Consider the following 25,062-nt stretch of genomic DNA (forward strand, 5'->3'; position numbering starts at 1 on the left):
TTTGGGTTACCCCTGTCCCGGTATCTTTCGTCTTTCACAAGGGCAGTCTCAAAAAAAGCTTCTCGAGGCCGGCCGAGTCGTGAAAGAGATCAGATTGGGTCTAGCGAGCTAGCGTATATCACCGAGTTACATCCGTCGAGCACGGCTGGGGGAACATGCTCGTAATTCTGGGAATCTCTCTGCCGGAAGGGGAAGGTGATTGTCTGCAACCAGCCCTTGGGACTTTGCTAGGGACTGTTACGTTGTATCGCGGTCCTACTGTGTGTAGGTAATAACTAATGCCCAATCACCTGGCGTATATTAGCAAGATAATTACCTGATACTATGTATGTTATGCGTGAGTTGCGCGGGTTGGCAAAGGGTCCAAAGCTTCAATTGGCGGGCTTGGCAGGGATCAGGGAGGAGGGAGGAGGGATGAGACTAGGTACATGCATGGATGTGACGATGTGACTATACGTGGGGGACACTGCATGGAAGCTGAACCGAAGCTTTCGATGCCATGATACGCTACTGTGTATTTTTCGCCAAAGACGGCAAAGGGCCATCAGCTTCGATCAAGCTTTCAAGCCAAGCTGAACGGGTTCTTTTCGTTGATTCATCAAGCTTTTGCCCAGCCGATGAGGCTTGCATAGGCGTGATCTTGTTTTCGGCAAAATTCCAAATCTTTTCCAAATCTCCAATCTCCAATCGGTGTCGCGGCATTCCTTTTGCCACACTCCATGAATCGGCATACAAAAAGAACTGATAAGCTGGTATCAGTACCAAGCTATTATGTACTTATCGCAAGCTACCCTTATAACTAGCGGCTAGCACCGAATTTTAAGATCTACCTCATATGTAAGCTATGACATTTTCAGTAGCCGTCTCCGGGTTCCAACTTTAAGATTTGTGGGACTTTTATATCATCCTTCCCCCTAGAGTAATTTTTACGGGTAAGGTCGCGTGGTTATTTTACCTGAGCGCGAGATTTCGATTCAGCGATTTCCGATCGAGTTCGTAAGCGAATAGTCATATGATATGATGAAATGCTTTGTTATAGATAGTATACCCAGGGAGGTACAGTGTAGCGAATGCCAATTGTTCAGCTCCAGCGCTGTCCAACCACGGTTCCTAGCGCAGTACCTACCTATGCATCTAACACGGTAAGTGTAACATGGTACCGATAACGGAAATAAATTAATTCCCCAGACGATGGAAGTCCACCGAGGAGAAAGCAGTTGAGGCATCCCGCTCATTACAAGTACCAACCAGCCGGAACTCATCCGCACAACTTACAAACAAATTTCTATCGCAAACGTCAAATACATAAAGTAATTAATATAAGCATGCTGCTAGACATATCCAATAATACTGTTGTATAGCGGAACACTTTCTTGATCAGGTAAATTAGGCAATTGTTCTCTGCATGTTTTCCTCACCATTCTTGTTCACGCGATCGACACCCTAACCAGGTGAAGCAGCTGAGCAGTTAAGTTTATCTAGGTACGTACCTAGATACCTAATGTAGGTACATGGCCGAGAGGTAGGTCTTTAAGGGATGTCGGATAACCTGCGAGCCCACTCGGCCCTATTACCTATAGCAGGTATAACACCTGTAAACCATATAAATTCATTTACGTGCAGATAAGATGGTTGTACAGACGTACCTGTCATCCAATCAAACCTAAGACTTTTCCTCATGGATACTATGTACAGTTCGCATATGAAGCCACGGCCGAAAATTATTGGGTCTGATCTGGAATTACACCTACAAATACATAAGCACGCGATCGTGGATCTAAAAAGCGACATCGTGGCCCCTTACCTTAGGTACGGAAGTAACTGTAGTAGGTAGCTGTAGTGGAAGCAACAAAGCGTATATATCGCATCATGATTTTAAACCTCACTACCCGTTATGACATCTGATTTGTCAATTACTAATGGCCAATAGATTTATATAATCCACTTTAATAAGCTTAGGAGTCAGATCTTACTGAAGTAAACGTCACGATACCATTTTATAGCATCAACGACGCCGTCGATCATATTATACATAAGGCGTAGGCACATCTCTTCATGTAGATCATAGATCTGTCTATCATCACAGATATCATTTTAGATAGGTACCTATTGATAAAATAGAAAAAGTTTGGAGTTATCAGAGATTGTGATAACTTGGTATTTCAGCACCTATCTATAACTTATTTGATCACAGCCAAATACAAACGGCTCTACGGCCAACGACAATTTCATCTACGCACCTACGTAACCGTGACGGCCAGGTAATATCCCTAGCCTGGCGTAAAAGCATCGCCAGTGATACCCATGGATCCTGTCAACCCCAACCTCTGCTCGTAGTTCGGTTTGCCTCTTCCGTCGCCCAACAGGTCTAACTCTCTAGTCGACTCCGCTCTGATGCTCTGATGTATTCTCATTGTATCATTCCCCTCACCTTATCGTCCCAAGAGCATGGTTCCGAGCTCGATCGGCTATCCCAATTGGTCGAAAGACGCGGTTCATTCCTAGCGTTGACGGGTGGCGTGTACTGTACGTCGACAAACACCCGTCTGTCTGCATGATGCAAACGAAAACGTGAACCTTAAGTTGACATTTGCAAGTTTTCAGCCCTGTCACCCAGATCGACCCGAATAAATGTGCGTCAACAAATAATCAGGAAATGTATGTAGAAGGCCTTTATCAGCGGCTCCACTCTTGATATGTGCTTTATTGAGATACCCACAGGATTTCTGTTAGGAAAGGGATGATTGCGTACGAGGTTATTTGTACTATTTCAGTAACCTAGTCCCACCTGTTGTTCAGAGCAGCCTACTGTTCAAGGCACACCAGTCATCCAGCCATTTGGATAATTCGAAGAACGCGCACGCATTCGACCGCTAACGTACGATTACAGAGGCCTAATAAGCTGATTAATACGACATGTTTGCGGAGACTTATTAGCGTCGGGTTTGAAACTGGAACTGGATATTCGAAATTGCATTCAATTCCTAGCGCCGGTTCCCGCAGGATCTAACTAGGTTAGAATTTTGACAATTGCTAAAATATGAGCAAACTAAATGTCCAAATCATCAGGGAACATATGCCGAACACTCCGAGGTTCCGAACTAGGGAAAAGCTTATATGATTATCGAGCGAATTCGGCCAGTGATGATTCATATTGTATAACAAGCCAAAAATGCCTTCGTCGAGTTTCTCTTGCGGTTATTGAGCTTTCCTACCCTATTTTGTGTAGCCCCGTGTCGAGAAGGAGGTAGTTTAAAAATATAGCCTAGTACGCATATATCTTTTAATGATAGGTAAATTTCAGGCTTAGTCTTAAGGCTTATAGATAATAAGAGTCAAGTTAAGAGTTGAAAGTCTTATAGGTTAACTGTCATTTTAGGCAAGTATTAACAACATCCAAAATCCCATTCCACGCGTTAACGGGATTTAGGGGGGTGAGAATGAACTAAAAGATTTTAAATATTTACTCTAATATATAAAGAAACCTTCAACCAAAATGATTTAAAACAAGTTAAGCTTCGTAAGTGTAGAATATTCTACAAAGTAATCAAGTAAGCACGCAGAATAGTCATCCAGGTATTTGCATAGTCATGGCTGCTAATACGCTATACACTACGCCTGTCTACTCTGCTCCGATTGTGGGAGGCCAGTCTGTGTCATTTCTACAAGACCCTTTCTTAGTAGATTAATGGGTAACCCTAAAACTTTCGTAGCGTACTAACTAGCTTAAACGGTCAAAGAAGTTTAAGCATAACCTATTCAAAGCCGGCTATCAGTAACTGGACTAGGTAGTGTTAGCTTCGGAAGAAAAGTCTAGACCACGAGTTAGTCACGGTTAATACTACGTATTACCTATCGCAGGTCCGGTATGTTCTATTATAATGTGTTAGCAATGGTAAACCCTTAAGTCATAAGCTGATAAGGTCTATAACTGTTGTAGGTGCGATGAAGTTGCCCCAAAGCTAGACACCACGTATATTCTAAACGATAAGCCGATAGGCCTTGAAAGTTATATGGACGCTTTCCCTTTATAATCCAGCAAAATAGATATCAACCTCGATTATAGGCTCGTCTTAAGCCCTTGCCCTTTGGTGTCCTCCAACATGAATTGCCATGAGGTAGAGCCAGAAGCAAGGAGGCAATTTCATTATTCCGCAAAGAACTCTAAATTAGCTATAGGACCCTACTGCTATACTTACTGAAAGCATCCTGTGCTCTAGATTCTTATTCTTATCTAGAATCCTAATACAAATTGAGCTTCTAAGTATTGCCTTAGTAGTTGACTGCTGTAACGCAAACAAGATATATTTTTGATGTAATAACTGCGAAAGATCTTACAGACCGGATAGCGTATACCAAACAGCAATTCACAGTTATCAATATGTTTAGCTGACAAGGAGCATTCGAGATTCAAATGGTTGACGAATGTCGCTTCCTTAGGTATTAAATAGCCTGAACTTTATTAAAATCAAGGTTGCAAGTAATATGGAAAGTATTTCTAATGTTGAACATAGCCAATTGCGTGATTGTGCCTCGGAGAATACAAGTCTGCACGGAATGAGAGGCAAGGCCTGACTTCTAGTATATATAGGTGTGTCAGTAACTCTTTTAACCTATGTTACTTCTAATGATAAAGGAAGAATATCCTCCTTATGTAGAATCTCGCGGTTGCCCCAAGGGCTGAAGGCACCCGATAGCTCTAATGCCTCCTGATAGTATACCCGATGAGACTAGTGACAAATCGTACGTAGCTTTGAGAGTCTGACCTGTAACACCCTTGGACCTATCCCTATCCTCCAATGGATTCATGAAATTAATTTTGATTTAATTATCGTCGGATAACTGGAATGTGTAGTCATATTCGTACTCCGGATCCCGAGAGGTATCTCTAAAATGAAGTACTGACCTGGCTATAATACTTAGTCGTCTCGGTGGGAAATTGTAAATATACCTGACATAATGTTAGTAGTCGTAGCAAGCTTCGTGAGGTTTATATGGGATTAATGCTGAGCTAACACGCTTATTTAACTATACCCTCAGTTATTGTTTTGTTGGAGTTAGGTCTAATTGAATGAAAACATTTGGGCTAACCGTGCAAGAGTATACGCTGGATTTCGACTAAGCTTTATAAACTGTTGATAAGACGGAACTATAAGTGTTGGAAATAAATTTAGGATCTAATAGTTCTGTTGACATTAGGAAACACTCAACTACTTCGACACGAGGTAGCTCCCGAAGATCACAGTTTCATATGGAGGCTTTGACCCAATTCGTCCAAAAAGGAACACATAGCGTCACCGGAATTTATTAAAATGAGGAGCAGGTATTAACACTGAGTAGGTATGTCAAACACCTGAGGTACCTAGATAGCCAAAGATGGTAGGGGCGTTACTATATCATGACAAGACTAACAAAAGAATAGTCTTACTAATAACTATGGTATTTTGTATCTTGGCCATTTTTGGCTCGGGGTTGTAACTGAACTTGATTTTTACTATTGGTTAATGTATAATCATTTACTGGCGGACGGTGCTTGTATGGTAGGTAAATGTTCAAGTCACCTTTCAAAGCTTAATATTTCGTTAAGATGGTAAAAATCCCCTAACTTGGTTTGCTTACTACCGAAGCTCAGATTTCTTCATGTAGCTTAAATAGATACCTGTTAGACTTTCACATGCTTGATCTCGGATTGGCCTGGTAAGACTATTGCGGACCGTCCCTTTATGCAGGGTGCAACTTGGGGTTTGTGGCGTCCACCCATAATGCAAGATCCCGAGGATGAAACGTGACGGAAGACACCAGTTGCAATTCATGAGTCTAGTGGAAGACTTGAACTTTTCAGTTATGTAGTAAGACTCTAATTGCAATCACATAACATCACGCGAACAGCCTTAAGACAACTCCTCAGAGGGAAAACAACTGGTTCTGAATAAATGAGATGATACATAGTAGATATGATGCGCTGAGAGACAACTCACCAGCTTGGCGACCCCGCACCGACAACAGCGCAAGTTGCCAATTACCAAGGTGTTGCCTAGCAACCAGCTCGTAGCCATAAGCAGCCAAAGGATTATCTAGTTAAGGTACCTAAGGTACCTACTAACTTGGTATAATATAGAAAAATGTTACACTAAAGCTACCTTATTGGAAGTTCCTGGGTTACTTACCTACCTAAGGTATTGGTAAATGGTAGGCTAGATATTTACTATACCTATACTAAGGACTGGCAGCAATTGACATCCTAGCTCTTAGTAGAAGATTGTAATGTGGTAATAGCATTTAACTCGGTGAGAGTGATGAACAATGCTATTCATCGAATGTGACAGACAACCGCAAACACGGAAGCGGGGGAGCTCCCCGGTGATAGTCGGTTTAGGGGTACATTTGCAAGCGAGATGTCCAATCCGCCAATCCGCCTGTCCACCCGTGATTCGTTATAGTATTGTATTGATGGTTGGAGTGGGGACTCTCTTGAAATTTGACCTGGCGCGTTTGTTGACCGTTATCGTGCAACGCAAGCCAATTGACAGCGTCTGGAAGTGATGTTTCGGAGCGCCATTTTAACGTCGATTCATTTTGGCCGTTGACCGTTGCGGAGCAGCACAGCCGAGGTAGCAAATGACTTGCCATTATTCAAGTACCTTAGGTACCTAGTTTGTTATAAATTGTCTATGCTCATCTTGGACTTTGAATTATAGAAAAAGACTATAAAATAAGAGAAAAAAGGACAAGTCGCACATGAGAAGTGAATTGCGACAGAGAATGGAATATTTTACTGCTTTCAACTACGGTGGTACAAGGGATGGGTAGGGATGAGAGAGATGTCGAGTTGTGCATTTTGCATTTGCGGGGGGGACGCTTAATTAGAAAACATAGAGTTAACTATACCTATTATAAACTTGTGCTATGCCGATAAAAGAAACAATTACGCCACGCTCAGACATTTCTCTGTGAGCCTCCGAGTCTCATTGGCTAAAGTACCTTTAGCGTAATGCAACCATTTCACAAAGTTGTGACCTGTCAACCCGGGTTCGATTAGCAGCTCTGCATCAACAATTCACAAGTAAACATTGGCAGGGGGAAGTGCCAAGCTCGAAAGAAAAGGACTTGCACAAAGAGCTTCATGAAATTTCATGACCGCCACTTTGTCCGACTCCTCTTTTTGATGACAGCCTACATTACATACCTACATAGTAAAATACCTTGGATAGCATTTTATCTTTACATTCAAGTGATTGATTTGCGATCCATCGAATACCTGTTTTCCATCGTTGTTGTTTGCTGCTTCATCTATCTGCATGGAACTTGGGCGTTGCGCTATCTGACCTTTACCTTCTTTTCCCTTCTGTCTACGGTACGTTATTTCCGTTATGATATGTCCCCTGTTCGTCTTAGATGACTCTTGGAACTTGGCAGAAATCTTTTTTTTTCTTCTTTTTCCATCCCATACTTTCGATACCTGCCCTTCGTCGTCTACCCCCCCAATCCCTATCAATACGATGACAATAACAATAATCTAATCTGTATTAGCGACAGCACCTTTTACGACGTTACGATCCTTCATGGCCTTTCCGAGATACCCTCACTTTTCACCACCGTATTCTTTATAATCGCGAGTCCTCCGTTTTCTCAATTGCATTCAACGTCTACCCTCTTCCTTTTGGTCGCCATTCCGATAGGTTCACCGCTTGGCGGCTAGACCGTCGCGATGGATCAACCTCCGCCTCCGCCGCCGCATGGCAATATTCCCCGGCCGGCGAATCCCAATTTACCCCCGGGCAAATATGACATATTCATTATACCGCCGCACTCCTCGGGATCCGGTTTCCTCTATCTCCCTTCTCTGAAGCCAAACCTGAACAGCTTCGCAGCGGGATTTGCTAGCGCTCTGGTTCTAGTCGTCCTCGGTCAGACCATGGCACCTGTTTTTCAAGTGTGGTGGAGCAGCTTCCAAGGAATGGGGAATATGGGCATGGTGTTATTGGTGATCGCAGTCGGAATCGGGGCATGGTCTCTGGGGAGAACGCAACAAGGTGGCGGCCCGGCACCGGCAGGAGGCAATGGGAATCCTTGGGGGTACGGTCCCGGAGCTGGAGGCTATTCCAGTGGCCCAAATCCCAACGCTGGACCACCCCCTAATGATGATGCGCCTCCGCCTCCTCCGCCTCACGCCTCGCCGCCGCCGCCTCCTCGGCACGGGCCCGCACCTGGAACTCCTGGCGCGGAGCGGCCCAAGCAATCGTGGCAACAGCATGCGCAAGCCAACGAGCCTAAGGGCGCGCCACCAGAACCACCACCAGAGCCTCGACGTCGACCGCCGCAGGAACCATCGCGAGAACCACCCCAAGAACCACGGGAACCGCCGCGGGAACCGAAGCGAGAGCCGAAGCGAGAACCAAGACGTGAGCCGAAACGACAACCAAAACCAGAGCAGCGACCTGAGCCACCTCGGGAACCCCGCCGCGAACCGCCCCGGGAGCCGTCTCCGGAACCTGCGAAGGAACCCCCGCAGGAGCCTCCCAAGCCAAAACCCAGATCAAAACCCAAGGAAGCTCCTAAAGAGGTTCCTCGAGAAGCCCCTAGGGAACTGCCTAAGGAGGTTCACAAGGAGGTTCACAAGGAACATAAGGAATCTTTCAAGGAATCTCCCAAGAAGCCATCCAAAGAGCCCAAGGAGCCCCCTCCAGAAATTCCCATAGAGCCACCTAAAGAATCACCCAAAGAGCCCCCCAAGGAACTTCCCAAAGAGCCCCCCAAGGAGCTTCCTAAGGAGCCTCCCAAGGAGCTTCCTACGGAGACCCCCAAGGAAACTCCTAAAGAGGCCCCTAGAGACCCACCTAAAGGCGCATGGGAAAAAGCTAGAGAGGAGACGCGGCGAAAAGAGGAAGAACGAAAAGCTAGGGAAGAGGAGTTAAAAGCGAAGGAGGCCGAAAGGCGTAAGAAGGAGGAGCTAGCTAGACGACTAAAAGAGCTACGCGAGAAGGATGCTCGAGAGAAAGCCAAACGTCAACAAGAAGCGAAAGAGAAGCAGGAACGTGAGGCTCGCGAAAAGGAAGAGCGAGAAAGGGAGCAGCGCGAAAAGGAGCAGCAGGAGAAGGAGCGGCGAGAGAAGGAACAGAGAGAAGCCAGAATACGGGAAGCTAGGGAACGTATACTGCATGAACGATTGAATCAAGAGAGGGCGCTCCGAGAAAAGCTTGAGAGGGAAGTTAAGGAAAAGGAAGCAATCCGAATCAAGGAAGCAATCGAAGCAGCTAGGCTGAAGGCTATAGCGGAGGCAGCTCGGCTAAGGGAAGAAGAAGCCGCGACTTTGAGAGCAAAGCTGAAAGAAGCGGAGGCTGCCGTACAAAGAGAAGCTGAAGCTGCTGCTAAGCTGAGGGAAGCTGAGGCCGCTAAGCGAAAGGAAGAAGAAGCTGCCAGGGAAAGAGAAGCCGAAAGGCAGCGAGAAGCCGAGAGACAAAGAGAGGTTGAGAGACAGAGGGAACTGGAGGCGGCTCGACAGAGGGAGGAAGCTGCTAGGTTAAGAGAGGCAGAAGAAGCCAGAATCAGGGAAGTTGAAGCTGCTAGATTAAGGGAAGCCGAAAGTAGGAGAGGTGCCTACGCCTACTCGTCGGTCGGGGAGAAAACAAACCCTTGGCCGAACGGAAAACCGCCCGTTAGGCCTCCATCTCCTGCTAGATCAAGCCCCCCTAGGCCGAGCCCGAGTACTACGTCTAGTAAGCCTAGTGCTGCCTCTACCAAGCAACCGAACCCAGCCCCTAGCACAACCAAGACTTCGAGCGGCGTTAGCGAAGAAACTTACTCGTTTCGACCATACGACCAGCCTAAGAATCATACTCGAAGGAGGTCGGGCGAGACGACCTTCACAGAGTCATCGTATGCTCCATCTCAGTCAACAGCAAGGACAACGCCGCCACCTTCGGAACACCCACCTTATCGGACCAACGACCCAGACAAAATCGTCATCAAGGCTGTTTACAGCTTTGTCAACCAATTCTCCAAGACACCAGCTTCTCAACTCATTAACGGTGTGGCACCTGTCACAGACGGTTTAATTCTTCGCATTTCATCTGCTGGTATTTTCATCGACGACGATGTTCGCAACGAGCCGCAGCGGGATTGGGACGTCAAGGCCTGGACGCTGAAAACGATGGAGATATGGTGCCCCGCACATTGCGTTGTCGAGTCCAACGTTACTCCCAAAGTGACGCCTAAGAGCCGTTTCCGATCATCAATTCGTGGCGACCCCAAGACTCTGACAGGTGAAGATGCCGAAGACTGTGTTAACGAACTGCTACATTCTTGCGGGGACGTGTGCCGCCATGCGCCTCACGGAAGACGGGATGTTGCGTCGTCAAATGTTAGTAGTTCGCGGCGACGAGGTCTCCATGTACTGCGCGCCACAATCCGAGATCAGGACGGGAGGAGACATTTGTTTATTGTTGATGAAGAAGAGGGCTGGAAGGTTGCACAGGGCCTGCGAAAGCTCTTCCAGGGCACCCAGCATCGGCAGCTAGGCATCCAGTGCATGGCAAAGACAGAGGCTCAAGGCATTCTCGACATGTTTGGCTGGTAACTGAGGACAGCATCCGTGGGACTTGGGGAGATATTTATGGGATATCAACTGGCGGGCGTGCGCGGATACTGGAATGCTAAAGATTTGCAGCATTCCACCAACGCCCTATCTCCACACCGGTATAATTTCCACCCCTTCCGTGTGAGCCTTAATTCTTTATCATTTCCGTTATGCATGGCGATGCGGGCGTGGTGGCGTATGAGGGTGAGTTGGTGAATTTATAAAGCATACGATTCACGATTGAACAAGAGGAACCGCATGTAGAGTTGGAAATTGCCACCAATTGGACAGATAGCCCTAAATATACCATGACTGCAAGTTTGAGACATTGTAACGCGTAATATAGCTTGTGCGAATTTATTTCGAGTAAAAATATGGTATGTCTTCGCGAAGTTATTTATGTAGGTAAGATGCGAGCATCCCTAACTATTATCATAGCTAAGACAGGCCAGTAGTGAGATATAAGGCAAGGGAAATAAATGTGAGCCGCAGCCGGAGCGCTCTTCAAGTTACTCATGGCGAGTATTGGCTCATGAGTCTATTAAAGTAGAAGATGACTACCTATTTACAACGCTTGGCTGGGGCCAGCACACTTTGCAACTCAAGGCGCGTAATAGAAAATGTAACTACGTATCAACAAGCGTAACTGGAAGGACAGTAAATAATTCTATATCGCCTTTTTTTTTTCACTATCACTTGGTATTTCGCTTTCCGCTTAATCACATATGGGCATCTCAGGTAGCCAAGAAATAAGACAATAATATAGTTAGCGAATGTTAAGGAGCAAAGGATGGGTCGGATTTCTTCGTTGACGAGTGCGAATTCGTCCTTAGCCCTTGCACCATCGAGATTATGTCCGACAACCTACCGCAAATCTTTTTCAAAAGTAAAAGGACCAAAATACATACTATAGAACGCGCTAGAAAATGTAAAGGCGAAAAATTAAACCCGAGTCAGGAGACGCGTTATTGTGCTTAGGTGCGAGACGGTCCTAAGCGGGCGTAAGCGGGAATGACGGAGGTAATAGACTCTGGGCGACCAAGTAAATCTCCTTCGGTGATATGCTGTTTAATTTAATATATAATCATTGGCCTCGCCTATACCGTGCTGAGTTTTGATGGCATTATGACCAGCTTCATTCTCTTGAGCAACGACATTTATCTCTGTCCTGTAATCCGAGTCCAGCAACTCCAGCAGTCCGCAAGACGAGAGCTATACTTCACCGTTAACACCACATAGTATGGAGCGTCTTCTCCCAAATCTATCCACATTGACAACCGTCAAAGCAGCTAGAAACATCATCATATCAAGTCGACGCCTTGGCTGGTACACTCCGCGATCAACTGTTCGATTCTTCGCCACGAACGGTTCCCACCATAGTTCTAGCAATAACAAAACACTACACTCATCAGTCGGGATGCCTTTGAACATCTTGATTATAGGTGCTGGTGTTGCTGGCCCGGCCCTTGCAATATTTCTACAAAAATCCGATCCCAATCACAAGGTCACCGTCATAGAGCGATTTTCCTCGCTACGTGTGGCAGGCCAACAAATTGATATCAAGAACCAAGGTGTTGATGTCCTAAAGAAGATGGGGATCTTCGATGCGATCAAAAAAGCGTGCGTTGACGAAACCGGCCTTGAGGTCATAGATTCGAGTGGACGACGGAAGGCGCTTGTAGGCATCAACCCTGCTGGTCAAAGCCGTCGCACTTTGACATCCGAGTTTGAGATCATGCGTGGTGACATGGTTAAAGTGCTTTACGACGCAAGTATTGAGCAGAATGAACAAGCGAAGCAGCTTGGGGGAAAGGGGGGCCTGACGTACGAATTCGGCAAGGAAGTTACAGAACTCACACAAACCGATAACGGGGTAGACGTTACCTTTTCTGACGGGCAGAAGCAAAATTACGACCTGGTGATAGCGGCAGATGGTCAAGCATCGCGTACCAGACGCATGGCTTTTGGCAAGGAAGCTAACGACGAAGCCTTCAAGTCTATCGGAGTCCACGCCGCCTACTACAGCATCCCACGTAGCGAAGACGAGGGCACACTTGCAAGGGTTTATAACGCACCGGGAAGAAGGATGCTACTTACCAGAACAAGTGGCAGACCGGTGACACAGGTCCTACTCTTTACCATGGCAGATTCAGATAATCTGAGAAAGTCGTACAAAGAATCAGTCGAGAAGCAGAAGGAAGCTTTTACGGAGACCTTCAAGGGTGCCGGTTGGCAGACCGATCGATTGCTAAACAGTATGAAAACAACGACAGATTTTTGGGCGCACGAGTTAGCTCAAATCAGAATGAAGCAGCTGTACAAGGGTCGGGTTGCGCTACTCGGAGACGCAGGCTATTGCCCTACTCCATTCACGGGAATGGGGACAACAGGGTGTCTTATCGGCGCTTACGTCCTTGCGGGAGAATTGGCACGACATAATAACGATGTCCCCAGTGCCTTAAAAGCGTATGATACGGTAGTACGGCCTGGGATTGATGAGATCCAGAAACTTCCCACAGAGCTTATGGGTGTCTTTTTCCCGTCTTCCAAGTTGGGCGTTTGGATTTTGCAAAACGTAATATGGGCGGTATCTAAAATTGAACCCCTAACCTACCGACCAAAGCCAGAGGGAGATTACGCGTGGCGTCTACCAGAGTATCCTGAGCTTAAGCTATAACCTACCACCTATCTAGTAGTGTAGCTAGATCCAGATTTGGAGTGAGAAGTGCTGTTCAGAGAAGTATGTATAGACGGTATGTGCTAGTAGCATAACCCCGGTGGTTTGGAGGATGAACAATATATTTTAGCAGGGTAGTTCCGTAGCTGTTGAATACTTGTATTAGTTTAGTAAGATTTTATTTTGTTCTCGTCGTGTCTCGAGGCCTGTCATGACTTTGTGGATATTTTGAATGACACCTACTTATTCTTCATATTCCCAGTATATTAGGTCCATACTTTCTTGGCGGCGGTTATAATGGAAACTATATACCATTGTTGCCATGGAGGAGAATAGGTTAAGGACCTTGGGTGCTTTTCCAAGAATGCGTCGCTATTTTGTTATATGTTATAGTTTTGGAGGGATTAAGATGTATAATGTTAAAACCCTAATTATCACGTTGGCAATCAAAGATAAGCTCTACCTAGTCACATTCCCCGGGAACCTGCCAAAGTAACATGAATGGCTACTCATAAGCTTAATCGTCCTGCAATAAGGCTTGCTCGTTGATGAAAGGGCCAGGCCTCGGGATAAATAAGTTGTCATCTGCAGCTATAGTAGGATTGCATGTTATATACCTAGGTACTCATCCCTCTGGTTTTGAAATCTGTTGGATTGATGAATGGTACAAAAGGATGCCATATTGCTCAAATAAGGTTGCATGACTCCGGAGACTCGCTATAAACAAAGGACGGTAGTCTTAGGAAACGAGATTGTCCATATTATCTTCCCTGCGATATAGCTGGAAGAGTTGGAAATAGCTCATGATGTTAGTTAGGTACCCCTATATGGTACGTAAACCATTAGTAGCTGGTATTCGTAGAGGATTGGGGCACAGTCTAGTTTTATTTTTATTTCTTGCCTAGGTAAAGGTATTTAAGTAGGTAAATTATTATCAAGTACGTCTGGCCAGGATTAAATTTCCAAAAGTATAGTTCAAGATGCCTATCTGCGCTGTAAGCTCTTACCAACCAACGGGGAATTATGATTATATTGTAGTGATGAATATAGGTGCCTTAATTTCAAAACGCTGCCGAGTAGGAACAACAAAGGATCCGAGTGTCAAACATCAATACTCATCATGGCACTTCCTCGTCATACGTTTGAGACTATGCTGGCCCTAAGATTGCAACCCCTTGATAATTCTAGTGGCAAGAGCTCGTCCTATTCGCCACAATAATTTGTCATGCTATGAGGCAGTGTCAGTATAGGAGTAAGGGGGAGGAGAAATGATAAAATTGTATATGCTATCCATCGGACTGGTCAAAATTTCCTGATCCGGTAGATTTATAATCGCTTATAGGCCCTGTAGTATATTAAATCTCATATGCGCCTACACGTGCGCGATTCACCTCTCTCGATACTATCACCCAGAGAATGTCTGGGCAGGTGATTGCACTTTAGTTTTGCTAGGATGATATAAATAAACTTGCAAAGGGGGTCTCGGCATATGCTGAGATGCGTCTATGCCAGTATATTCTAAGGAAGCCTGTTCCGTCCTGTCTAGAAAGAGTCTTCGTGCGATGCTGAGCTGAAGCTCAATGACGTTGGACTGCTTAGGCGAAGGTTGATTCGGTTGCTGGAACACTACCGAGTCTTTTGCCCCCGCTTAATATGTCGGAATAGGAATGCGTCCGCCAAAAGTAATTTGGGCTTCCCATCAGATTTGCTGCCCGGCCCTGTCCCCCAGATTCTAGGGTTATTAACCGGCAAGGCTTCGTCGAGCGGCAGTTGCACTGCCATATCAACCTAACCAATAACCACGGAGACCTACCACTCCGTCCGTCTTGGCTTTATCCGGAGAGCCACGAATTACGCCGTCTCGGCGAAGAATAAAAGCATGAAGGCCTGCTCGCCTCCACCGGCTGGCTGTTTTGATCTTTCTGCTTTCTCTAAGTAATTTCTCATATTCCAAGCCAAGATGCTGCTTAAATCTCTTCTTCCCGTGGCAGCAGCCGTCCACATGGCTGCTGCGCAAGAACTTATGCGCTTCGGATGCTCCCAACTTACTATCGACAGAATCGACCCGCTGGTAGAGCCGGGTAATATGCCCTCGGCGCACATGCACCAAATCATCGGCGGAAACTCTCTTAACGCTTCCATGAAACCTGTCGATCATGACCCGCCTACGGTCTCCACTTGTACTAGTTGTACCTATTCCGAAGACTTCTCCAACTACTGGACGGCCAACCTATATTTCCGGGCTCGCAACGGCACCTATAAAAGAGTACCACAATTCGCCAACCTAGGACTTAATGTCGAGGCCGGCATGACTATCTACTACATTCGTGGCTATCAACCGAATGCTAAAGTGACTGCATTCCCGCCGGTGAGTGGGTTCTGAAGTCTTGAAAAGAATTCGCTTATTTTGGTCAGGGTTTCCGAATGCTAGTCGGTGACCCGATGAACAGACAAGCCAGCACAATGCAGAAGGGCCTCTGTTATAGATGTGAAGTTAATCTTGCACAAAATCCATTTGTATGTAGTTATTTTCGTGTCCCCTTGTCGAAGAATGGTCTCGAAACCGCCGTGGTGAGGTATACGATGATTATCATTTCGACTCCACCGAAAGAATAAAGCGGAGACCCTAGAATTGTACTATTGCAAAGCTGACATGAAATGCTTTTATACATGCAGGGGGGGTAAGTTAACTTGATATCTAAGTTAATATATATATGCTAACTCATCGTAGTGCCCCTTGCACAGGTTCGGACACTCAAGCGTTCCCCAAGGAGCCATGCGGCGGAGGATGGCGAGTGTCCGTGCACTTCCCTTCATGCTGGGACGGCAAGAACTTAGATTCGCCTGACCACAAGTCTCACGTGGCGTACCCTGCTTCGGGAACGTTTGAGAGCGGTGGTGCTTGTCCCTCAACCCACCCGGTCAAGATCCCGCAGATCATGTACGAGATCATGTTCGACACACGTGCTTTCAACAACAAGGCCGAGTGGCCTGCAGATGGCTCTCAGCCTTTTGTATGGAGCATGAACGACACTACAGGATATGGCCTGCACGGCGATTATCTATTCGGCTGGAAAGGCGATGCGCTTCAGAGGGCTATGGATGGAAAGTGCTCCGGCGACCGCTGCTCGCCGCTGCAGAGGCAAACAGACCAGGCTGCCATAGACTGCGTCAAGTCACAAAGTGTTCAGGAAGATATTGGTGACGACTGTAAGTGGTCTCCCTAATTTCATATAAGACAGATGCTAATCCTTCTTCTTACCTAGGGCTCCCCGGTCTCCCTGGCTGGTAAACTATCTTTTCTTGGATACATTCGGCGACATATGTAATGTCGTTGTGCTCGGCGGCATGAGAAGAGATATGGTTGTATAAGACGGAAATTATATGGGTTACATAGGTACTTAGGTACCTAGGTACGTATTGAATTGAATGTGCGTCGTTGTATTAGGCAGTTAGGTTGCGGATGTGGGTCCAAGCTAGCGGGCCGAAAACCTTATGTTTAATTTGGCTTCACAGTAGTTATTGTACCTACAATGTTAACTTCAAGTCACTATCTAAAACCCACCTACTCATATGTACATACAATGGGTATACGCTATACCTAAAATTGTTTCCCAATGTAGTCTTATCCCCAATCTTCTGAACTTAGTTTTATTTTAACCGGAACTGACCACCTCCCGATGGGAACCTATTCTCTTAACTACATCCTAATACATAGGCCTCGTAAACTTACATATTATACTGGTTTATCGAGGGTCGTAACCTATCACATATAGCCCAAGAATTAATATTATAGATTATATACTAGAATATTTGCATCTGGCTAACTACTGATTATGTTAGCAGGTATTCTATCCTTGTTGACATCCCCTGGCCAGAAATTAGATTTTATGTGTCGTTATATCCTATGATAACGGAGCGCTTAAAGGCAACTTGCGACTGCTGGGACCGACGAATACGGTCTTGGCGGAGCTGGTAATGACCCAGTTCTGAGATTCGACATCCCAGTTGCTGACATCACGTCGTGTTAAGGTTGCTGTAAAAACCTCGGTGCAGCCCGGATCAATCCGAATTCGATCAAAACCGCGGAGGACTACCGGCGGATCATCCTCTCCACCGAGGGAAACATACAGCTGCGGGATCTCATCGCCCACCACGTCGCCAGTGTTGGTAATTTTAGCGGTTACCGTATACAAGACGTCGAATAATCTAGTGTTACCACCTGGCTGATCCGTAAGGCCTGGTCCGGCGGGGTCGAGCTTTTGTGCGGCGGATTCTAGCGCTCCTGGAGGGAGGAACTCTTCTGCAGTCTTGCCGAACTCAGGATCCATAGATGCATCCTCGAGCGATGACGTTGTGTTCACATACGGATAAATGTACTGCCATATATAAGGGAAAGAGGATTCTGGGAAGAGATAGTCCTCAAGCTCTGTCGAGTAGTTGCCGAAGGTTGGGGCTTCAGCACCTGTGCCTGTTGTGGGTTTGTACTCCTCGACGTTGGCCTTCTCGACTTGGATATCCGAGTACTCGAACGTCGTGTACGACAACCCAAATCCGAACTCAAAGATAGGATCGATCTTAGCACGATCTAAGGCCCGATAGTCGATAAATATACCCTCGGTAAAGTCTTGCTGCGGTGCACCGTTGCCATTATTAGGCTCATAGAGAACGTCAGCACCGTAGTCTTCTCGACTCGTAGCCCATGTGAAAGGAGTTCGGGCAGCAGGATTGACTTTTCCGTATAGTACGTCTACGATTGAGCGACCGCTTTCTTGGCCGGGTAAACCAGCCCATAAGATAGCAGTAACGTTGGGTGAATCGTACCAGTCCGATACAAGCGTAGGCCCAACCGAGTGTATCACAACTATTGTGTTGTTGCACAAAGAAGAAACATTCTTAATAAGCTCATCACCGTTGCCCCAAAGTGTGAGGTTGCGACGATCCCCTTCATTGCCATCAACACTAATATAACCTTCGCCGGCGTCGGCATTGACAAATACTAGAGCGGTAGTCCCTTCTTGCTTGACCAAGGTTTCAATCGTCGCCGACGCGGAATTATCCAAAACAGCTTCAATACGGGTACGGTCTTCGAGAGCTTGTACTTGCAAAGCATCGATAGGAGTGACGAGGTAAGGGAAGTCGGCGGTTCCCGAACCCCATCCCATTGCGAGAGTTCCTTGATTACAGCCTCGATCAGCGCAGCCGTTCGGGCCTAACGGGTTAGGACCGGCATCTTCCCCGATGACGGCGAGAAACTTGGGCTTCTTCAGTGGGAGAGCACCGTTGTTCTTGAGCAGCACGGTTGACTTGGCAGCTATCTCTCGGATAAAATCTCCGTGATCTTCTTGGGCGTCTACGTGCCAGTTGATTTGCTGATGACCCTCGTTGGCGGCGTAGTGGATGGGCCCGAATGTATCCCGAGTCCACGAATCAAAATTGATTGGAGTCTGGTCTAACGTCCTACCGACCTTGAAATAAGCCGCCATAATCCTCATCGCCATATCGTCAACTCGGTACTGAGGTACTGTTCCATTTAGCACCGCAAGAGTAAGATTAGTGCCCCAGAAACTAAATCCGGAGTTGAAGACGGTGTCCCCGGGCATCGTCATGTCAAGCCCGGCTACGGCGCTGGCCGCGCCAGAGTGCTGAGCTTGCCAGTCTGACATGATAAATCCTTGGAACCCCAATTCGCTCTTGAGGAGCCCATTTAACGCCTTCGAGCTATAAAACGGGAAAAGCGCGTTAGCACGGAAATAAAATAGCAACCAACCACTTGGTACCTACTTTTGACAAGAATATGAATTATTGATTTGCGTGTACGCGCACATGATAGAACCGACACCGGCCCGGATCGCGTCCGCGAATGGCCATAAATACAATTCATGCATCGTCTTGTCGTCGATGTTTGACGACAGAGTGTCGGATATGTTGTATCCACGGTCCTGTGACTCGCCGACTTGTCTGAAATGCTCTGCACCTGTATTAGCAATTACACTTCAAAAGGGTTCGTCTAATCCTTCTAACCTTGCTCGTTACCGATAAAGTGCTTAGCGCAAGCAACCACGCCAGCATCTTGGATTCCCTTAACGGTCTCGGCCATTGCGACGCCGGTCAGATATGGATCGGGAGAAAATCCTTCCCAGTTACGTCCGCCTACAGGTGTTCGCCCGATAGGTCCAGCTACTGGCCCTAGAAGTACGTCGACGCCTTTAATTTTATTCTCTTCGCCCATGGCCTTGCCTCGCCGGTAGATGAGGTCTCTGTCAAACGAAGCCGCCACAGTTTGACCGGACGTGAAAGCTGAGACGTAATCCGCAAAACGAATGCCTAGCGGAGAGTCTTGCATACAAAGACTACGAAACCCCAATCTAGGAATAGCACCAACTTGACCAACACATTGCTCCCCTTGCCAACTAGGTTTCGTCAGCCGATACGGCTCTGTGAATGGTCAGAATGTAGATACTCACCCGACGCCGGTTGTTAGGTTGACCTTCTCTGCTAGAGTAAGCTGGGAGACGAATTCCCTAGCTTTGGCATAAGCATCTTCCCATCCTTGCGCAGTAGGGTTCATCCAAGGAGAAGGGTAGTGCGGCTCGGAGTAGGCGAGATCTCGCTTTTCGACCTGCGAATTGTCAGATATTACGAACTGCGAAATCGGCAGTATTTGTGCCAAAAATCTGCGGAGCTGCATGTTGAAAAGCCTTGGCTCAACCGTGATCAGATCACGACATCAGAGATTATAAGATTTTGAATTCAAGCTGCTTCACATGCAATACGACTGGCGTGGGGGGATCTAGAACTCGATGCTAAATCGATGGGGATAAACTCCACGACAGTCTTCACGGTACTGTGGATGATATGAAGAGGAATGTGCGAAGACGCCCGAGGGGAATACAGGAGAATGCATGGATGGGGTGACTGACCGCATTTGCCGCTGTATACCTGGTCACAGCCAATAAGGCGACCCACGGAACGCAACGCATCGCGGCTATCATACGGTAGTTATCGTTCGTATGAAGTTCGTCCTATCCGATGAGAAGACAAGGCAGGGTCCGAGAGGGATAGATCACCAAAGGACAATAAAATCGAGCACAAGTCTCCCTATTAATAACTTCGAAAGTTGCTCTTACCCCTGTAAACCTGCGGATCAAGTGATCAGCAATTTGCATGCGACTAATCAAGGTGAGAGATTGGATTCTCAAGATTCCTCGTCAGCACAATTTTGCACGCTGCAAGGTTACGGCGAACCCACGATGAGCAGGGTTCTCCGCTTGGGGGGCTAGCTAAGGATCCGATTCGAGATGGGAAGCTTGAACTAGACGGGACAAATCGAGCTGAGACGGCATTATCATAATACAGAGACTAAGAAATACGCGTCTTGTGGCGTCATAACAATCGGCGAGACTTACCAAGAACGGGTGGTAGTAGTACATCTTAACAAAGCATTAATGGGCAGTCAAAAACAAGGAAGATTACATTGGGAAATCCCTACAGCTCTCGCCTCGAAGGATGACGCATTGACTAACTAGAGACATGAGGTACATCCATAAATATGAAGTGTCAGGGGAAGATCTTCAGGGGAAATCGAGTTCAACATAATTAATATCCCTCATAGCATCTACCATAGTATATACGTGTATGGATAGTCTCGTGTAGAAGACGTATTATTCTATGAAAGCGTATTGCAAAACACGATGAAATGAAGTTGTTTGCACCTCCTATATCCTTGAGCCATCAGGCCATGTACGAAGTATCATGCATGTTACCAAGTAAATTACACTATAATTTAGCGTGCCAAGGTGCCGGGACCACTGGATACCTCCTTGCAACGCTGCTCCACATACCGTCCGTTTTGCCGTTATATCGTAACATAAACACCTTCTTAAGTTGTACTGCCTTCTTTAATTCTTTAGATGTTATATAGGTACCTAATTAGCAAACAGGTAGAAGCACCTCCACAACAAATAGCTCTTATGACGACAAGTATCCAACTCTATCTAATCCACCTGCAATCTCCCAATCCAAAAAGGTCTCTCATTGACAACAATCAATTCGTATCCTCATTTTCTATCGGCCCTTTTCTTAGCTAGCATGCAGCCTGCTTCTAATTTAATTCGTATTGTACGAATGAAAATGACTTCCCCAGCCGGGTAACGTTGTCTCTTTTGGGGAAGCTCGAGGTTATGTGCGGGGAATACCCCAGTCTTTTAGGTAATTATGCGGGGTAAAGCAAGGTTATCCTCGGCGAAATAAGCCAGAGCATTCGGTATTCAAGTTTGCTTACGTATTTTAATAGGCGACATCTTGGAGTAGGAATAGTATAAATTGTGTTACCTGTTATATACGATCAGTCATGTGTACCCAGGTATAAACGATTAAGTGTGTACGGAATACATATAACAGTGTGTGGATCACCCAAGGTTGTAAGTACCTCCTACGAGTTAACGGGAGAAATCACCTTATACCTAGATAGATTAGGTAGGTACTTAGGTAACTAATTAGACACTATAGAGAGCACACTTAGTAAGGTTAGATCTATGTCCAATTGCCTGGGTATTGGTAACGTAACACTATACATAGAATAACTCGAGACCGCAAGAGAGAGGTAACAAACGAATGACGCCACAAAAGCTTCATAAATGACATACCATGCCTACTAGATTTGAGACGCTGACGATCAAAGTTGGATAGAAAATTCACCCCAGCCCCTGAACTCAACCTAAATTCCTCCACTCTCATGCGACGTTTAAGATCTGTCCCCGTCGATATGGTCCTTAACCCTTTCCCGTCTAAAAGTCAATGTCTGAATAATGAATTCCTGGCCATTCGTATCACTCCCGCTATTGCCTTGAGAGGGCCTCCATTGAATCGCTGTTGAACTCTGCGCCTCGGCACCTTGGGGTATATTGTGAGCCGTAAACCAGTCTCGATACTCGTACTCGTAAGAATGGGCACCGCGCCATCGGATTAGTTCTTCTTTACCATCCCACACAAGGTGGAATCCTTCATCTAGTGGAAACGTCCATAATTTAGCACACTGCACGACATGATCCAGCTGATTTTTCTTGCATGAAAACGTCTCCAGAACAAGCTCGAGCGTTGTGAGGTCTGGCCAATACTCTCTTATCTGAGAGCCCCAGCGCCCCTGCTTTTCAAAATCGTCTAGTTGAAAGTCAGGCTCGTCGCCTGCTTTTCGCGCTTCGTAGCCTTTCGTCATGGCTAAGTAGTTGGCGGGTCTCTTCCAGAGATCTGTGACATTAATCATTGGTTCTAGACGGAGCCTCTCCGAAGGGGATGCTTCACCCTCCTCTGGTCTACTCTCCCAGCCCCACCAGTCGGTGCGAGACATGCGGATAGATAAACGTGTAATTTTTCTACCCACAAGTGGGTTCGGTAGAGATGATAGTTGGCCACCATGTTCTTCCTTCCAGTTGACCTCACTGGTACTTCTGCTGGACTCAGTAGGCGATACAAAACACGCGTAACCTGTAGCCGCGTAGCCTCTACTCTCATGCCCGTGGTGCCGACCTATCGTTCCGACCAGACGAGACACTCGCTCGAGTCCACCTGATATTCGCATCAGCAACTGAATTAGAGTACACATTCTTCAATAGACAATATCGAGATATCTGGGAATAAACTCACCACCTTCCAAGTTTATCTGCTGCAATGTCGTCTCAACGGATGATATGTTTGCAAATTGCCAGAATCTTAGCTCCCCGCATAGAAATTGATTCTCCGTCGTGCGCATTAGCGGGATACCCGGGGGGATGTCGTTGTCGTCGCCGTGGAATATCATTATCGGGTTGACTTGAAAGGGCGTAAGAAAGGCTTCGACATATACAGCCCGGCACGTTCGAAGAAGCTGAACAGCAACCCGTAGCGGGGCAGCTTGCCCGGGTCTAGCATAGGGCTTCCGGATATCGTAGAGGCGGTCGAGATCTTCGTAACGCGTTAGAGAAAAGCGCCAAACTAGGTCGCGCAGCTCTCTGGGGAGCTTTCCGAAGAGAGGAGATTGTAACTGAGAGTCGATCGATTCCGGGTGGTCTAGAATCGAGCGAGCGAGCGGTACCCTCTGCTCCATCTTGCGGCGCGCAGAATCAATTGGCACGGACGCTGGAGGTAGCGGGTCGTCTGGCGTGCTCTTCCGGGAAAATTTAAGAAGCTGGCTGACTCCTCGTACCATGATTGATTCAATATTTCGGGAAGCTGTTTAAAAAAGAAATAAGCGAACCTATACGCCTGTGGATCAGTTTTATCTTCAACAAGATATTAAGGCATCCGCCTGCTGTCTGGTAAGATGGTAGGTATAGGATGTACCAGTTCAAGGTATAGGGAAACTAAGGCGGGGAATCCCCGGCTACTCCGAACCAATCCTCTCTTTAGGTACTCTAACTAAAGAAAATGATACGTCACGTCAGCCGCAGCTGAATGGATATTTAGGTAGTAACAGGTCTTAACGAGTGTCTCAATCTCGATCAGAACACAACAACTACTGTAGTAAATACTTTAGAATAATTCCTCCCGCATCATACAAGTGACATGGCAACTACCTTAGGTAGTTAGGTTGCTATTTGAACGGACTGGAAATTAGAGGCTATAATTTACGAATTATGATCCTAGTCTACGGTTGCTTCTTAATTACTTATAGAACGGACTTTGATATATGATCTTTGATCTATTTACCTCTTTGGAATAGGAACCTACGAAGCCAGTGAATATGATTATTTCAATCCAGATACGCTGTACTGTATAGTCCATCCGTAGCCGAACAGCCCAATAGGCAGGATGGAAATACGAAACACATGGGAGGAGGTGATATCTATGAGGAACATTCTATGAGGAACATTCTATGAATTTCAAGCTACTAGTTAAAAGGGGGCGCTTATCATAATCACTTAGACCATCTCTATCTTCATGGAAGGTTTTATACCTAGTAATTAAGAATTAAGTCATAGCTAGGGAAATAACCATATAGATTTCAAGTCCCAGGAATGAAAGACTCAGAATACTGGTATTGAAATCAGATATTATTACAATTATTCCGGTTCTTACAGGACCTTGAGCAGTCGTGACAACAATAACGGTAAGCCTTTCCGAGGCTTATCAGTAGGGGGCAACGGCGCTATGTGCCATATCAGGAGTCACTGAAGGGTGAGGGTATGGTATAAGTATGATAATACTATATTGTATAGACTAGGAGAGTAAGTTTTAGCTAGCTACCTGATGAGTGCACAATAAGGTAGCGTACGTAGCCCTGTGGGACTAGTTGATAGCCTTCTGTTTATCTCTAACCACGATCAATACGCTCAAAGCAAATAAAGATGGTCCCCTTCACAGCCCCCATTCATATCCTGAGAATATGTCAAAAGAAAACCCTTGATGTATGCCATATGTAAAGTAAATATCAGAAGCAGCGGTGCAGCTGCTGTATAGTAGCCCTGTAGTAGTAGGAATATATCAACGCTTGCCTTTCTAGAATCTTACGAAGACACTACGCGCCTCTTATATAGCAGACATGCCCCTATAGCTACCCCTGATCCACTTATACCCTGACAATTATTAAAGCTTACTTATGGTGGTAGATCCTTATTAGAAACATTGCATCGATAGCACAATCCTCTCTCGCCGCCTTTTCAGTATACCAGTAAGACATTGGCTACAATTTTGTTGATTTAGGACGAAAACAGTTACAAGGTTAAGTAAGGTCATTTGTTATAAAAGGTAAGGCAAACTTATAAATTGAAAGCCTGTTCAATTTGTTGAAAACCCTGCCGGAACTATCTGACGCTCTCCTGGGTACAAGGCT

General features: G+C 46.2%; 6 protein-coding genes across 6 annotated transcripts; 4 read left to right on the plus strand and 2 right to left on the minus strand.

The window, feature by feature from the left end:
• The first annotated feature begins 7,077 nt into the window (after window positions 1-7,077).
• On the plus strand, window positions 7,078-7,554 carry F5Y00DRAFT_150500 (uncharacterized protein). The gene has a single exon (XM_048004525.1). The coding sequence runs from the start codon at window positions 7,124-7,126 to the stop codon at window positions 7,397-7,399; it is 276 nt and encodes a 91-aa protein (XP_047861963.1). The 5' UTR covers window positions 7,078-7,123; the 3' UTR covers window positions 7,400-7,554.
• On the plus strand, window positions 7,078-10,910 carry F5Y00DRAFT_244763 (uncharacterized protein). The gene is made up of 2 exons (XM_048008878.1): window positions 7,078-7,354; window positions 7,531-10,910. Exon 2 carries the CDS (start codon window positions 7,709-7,711, stop codon window positions 10,574-10,576), a length of 2,868 nt encoding a protein of 955 aa, XP_047861964.1. The 5' UTR covers window positions 7,078-7,354; window positions 7,531-7,708; the 3' UTR covers window positions 10,577-10,910.
• A 757-nt stretch (window positions 10,911-11,667) lies between these two features.
• On the plus strand, window positions 11,668-13,399 carry F5Y00DRAFT_244765 (FAD/NAD(P)-binding domain-containing protein). The gene has a single exon (XM_048008879.1). It carries the CDS (start codon window positions 11,817-11,819, stop codon window positions 13,251-13,253), a length of 1,437 nt encoding a protein of 478 aa, XP_047861965.1. The 5' UTR covers window positions 11,668-11,816; the 3' UTR covers window positions 13,254-13,399.
• Window positions 13,400-15,213: 1,814 nt separating this feature from the next.
• On the plus strand, window positions 15,214-16,545 carry F5Y00DRAFT_272302 (uncharacterized protein; the record flags this gene model as incomplete). The annotated part of the gene is made up of 5 exons (XM_048012949.1): window positions 15,214-15,621; window positions 15,669-15,770; window positions 15,930-15,934; window positions 15,985-16,463; window positions 16,520-16,545. 5 exons carry the CDS (start codon window positions 15,214-15,216, stop codon window positions 16,543-16,545), a joined length of 1,020 nt encoding a protein of 339 aa, XP_047861966.1.
• Window positions 16,546-16,801: 256 nt separating this feature from the next.
• F5Y00DRAFT_244774 (glycoside hydrolase family 3 protein) lies at window positions 16,802-20,975 on the minus strand. Its single transcript, XM_048008880.1, has 5 exons — window positions 20,177-20,975; window positions 19,721-19,875; window positions 19,278-19,666; window positions 19,038-19,224; window positions 16,802-18,974 (listed from the first exon to the last, which is right to left on the minus strand). The coding sequence occupies exons 1-5, from the start codon at window positions 20,246-20,248 to the stop codon at window positions 17,159-17,161; spliced, it is 2,619 nt and encodes an 872-aa protein (XP_047861967.1). The 5' UTR covers window positions 20,249-20,975; the 3' UTR covers window positions 16,802-17,158.
• An 802-nt stretch (window positions 20,976-21,777) lies between these two features.
• On the minus strand, window positions 21,778-23,574 carry F5Y00DRAFT_244777 (uncharacterized protein). The gene is made up of 2 exons (XM_048008881.1): window positions 22,899-23,574; window positions 21,778-22,820 (listed from the first exon to the last, which is right to left on the minus strand). Exons 1-2 carry the CDS (start codon window positions 23,437-23,439, stop codon window positions 22,000-22,002), a joined length of 1,362 nt encoding a protein of 453 aa, XP_047861968.1. The 5' UTR covers window positions 23,440-23,574; the 3' UTR covers window positions 21,778-21,999.
• Window positions 23,575-25,062: the final 1,488 nt, after the last annotated feature.

The sequence above is a fragment of the Daldinia vernicosa genome (assembly GCF_022497035.1).
Source record: "Daldinia vernicosa strain CBS 139.73 unplaced genomic scaffold F5Y00scaffold_48, whole genome shotgun sequence".
Taxonomy (NCBI): Eukaryota; Fungi; Ascomycota; class Sordariomycetes; order Xylariales; family Hypoxylaceae; genus Daldinia; species Daldinia vernicosa.

Coding starts and splice junctions, on each gene's coding strand:
- F5Y00DRAFT_244765 (XM_048008879.1), top strand. CDS start 11,817: ATGGAGCGTCTTCTCCCAAATCTATCCACATTGACAACCGTCAAAGCA.
- F5Y00DRAFT_244777 (XM_048008881.1), bottom strand. CDS start 23,439: ATGGTACGAGGAGTCAGCCAGCTTCTTAAATTTTCCCGGAAGAGCACG. Junction 22,821..22,898: donor GCAGATAAACTTGGAAGGTG/GTGAGTTTATTC, acceptor TGCGAATATCAG/GTGGACTCGAGCGAGTGTCT.
- F5Y00DRAFT_244763 (XM_048008878.1), top strand. CDS start 7,709: ATGGATCAACCTCCGCCTCCGCCGCCGCATGGCAATATTCCCCGGCCG.
- F5Y00DRAFT_244774 (XM_048008880.1), bottom strand. CDS start 20,248: ATGATAGCCGCGATGCGTTGCGTTCCGTGGGTCGCCTTATTGGCTGTG. Junction 19,667..19,720: donor AACCTAACAACCGGCGTCGG/GTGAGTATCTAC, acceptor GACGAAACCTAG/TTGGCAAGGGGAGCAATGTG. Junction 18,975..19,037: donor AATTCATATTCTTGTCAAAA/GTAGGTACCAAG, acceptor CCCGTTTTATAG/CTCGAAGGCGTTAAATGGGC.
- F5Y00DRAFT_150500 (XM_048004525.1), top strand. CDS start 7,124: ATGAAATTTCATGACCGCCACTTTGTCCGACTCCTCTTTTTGATGACA.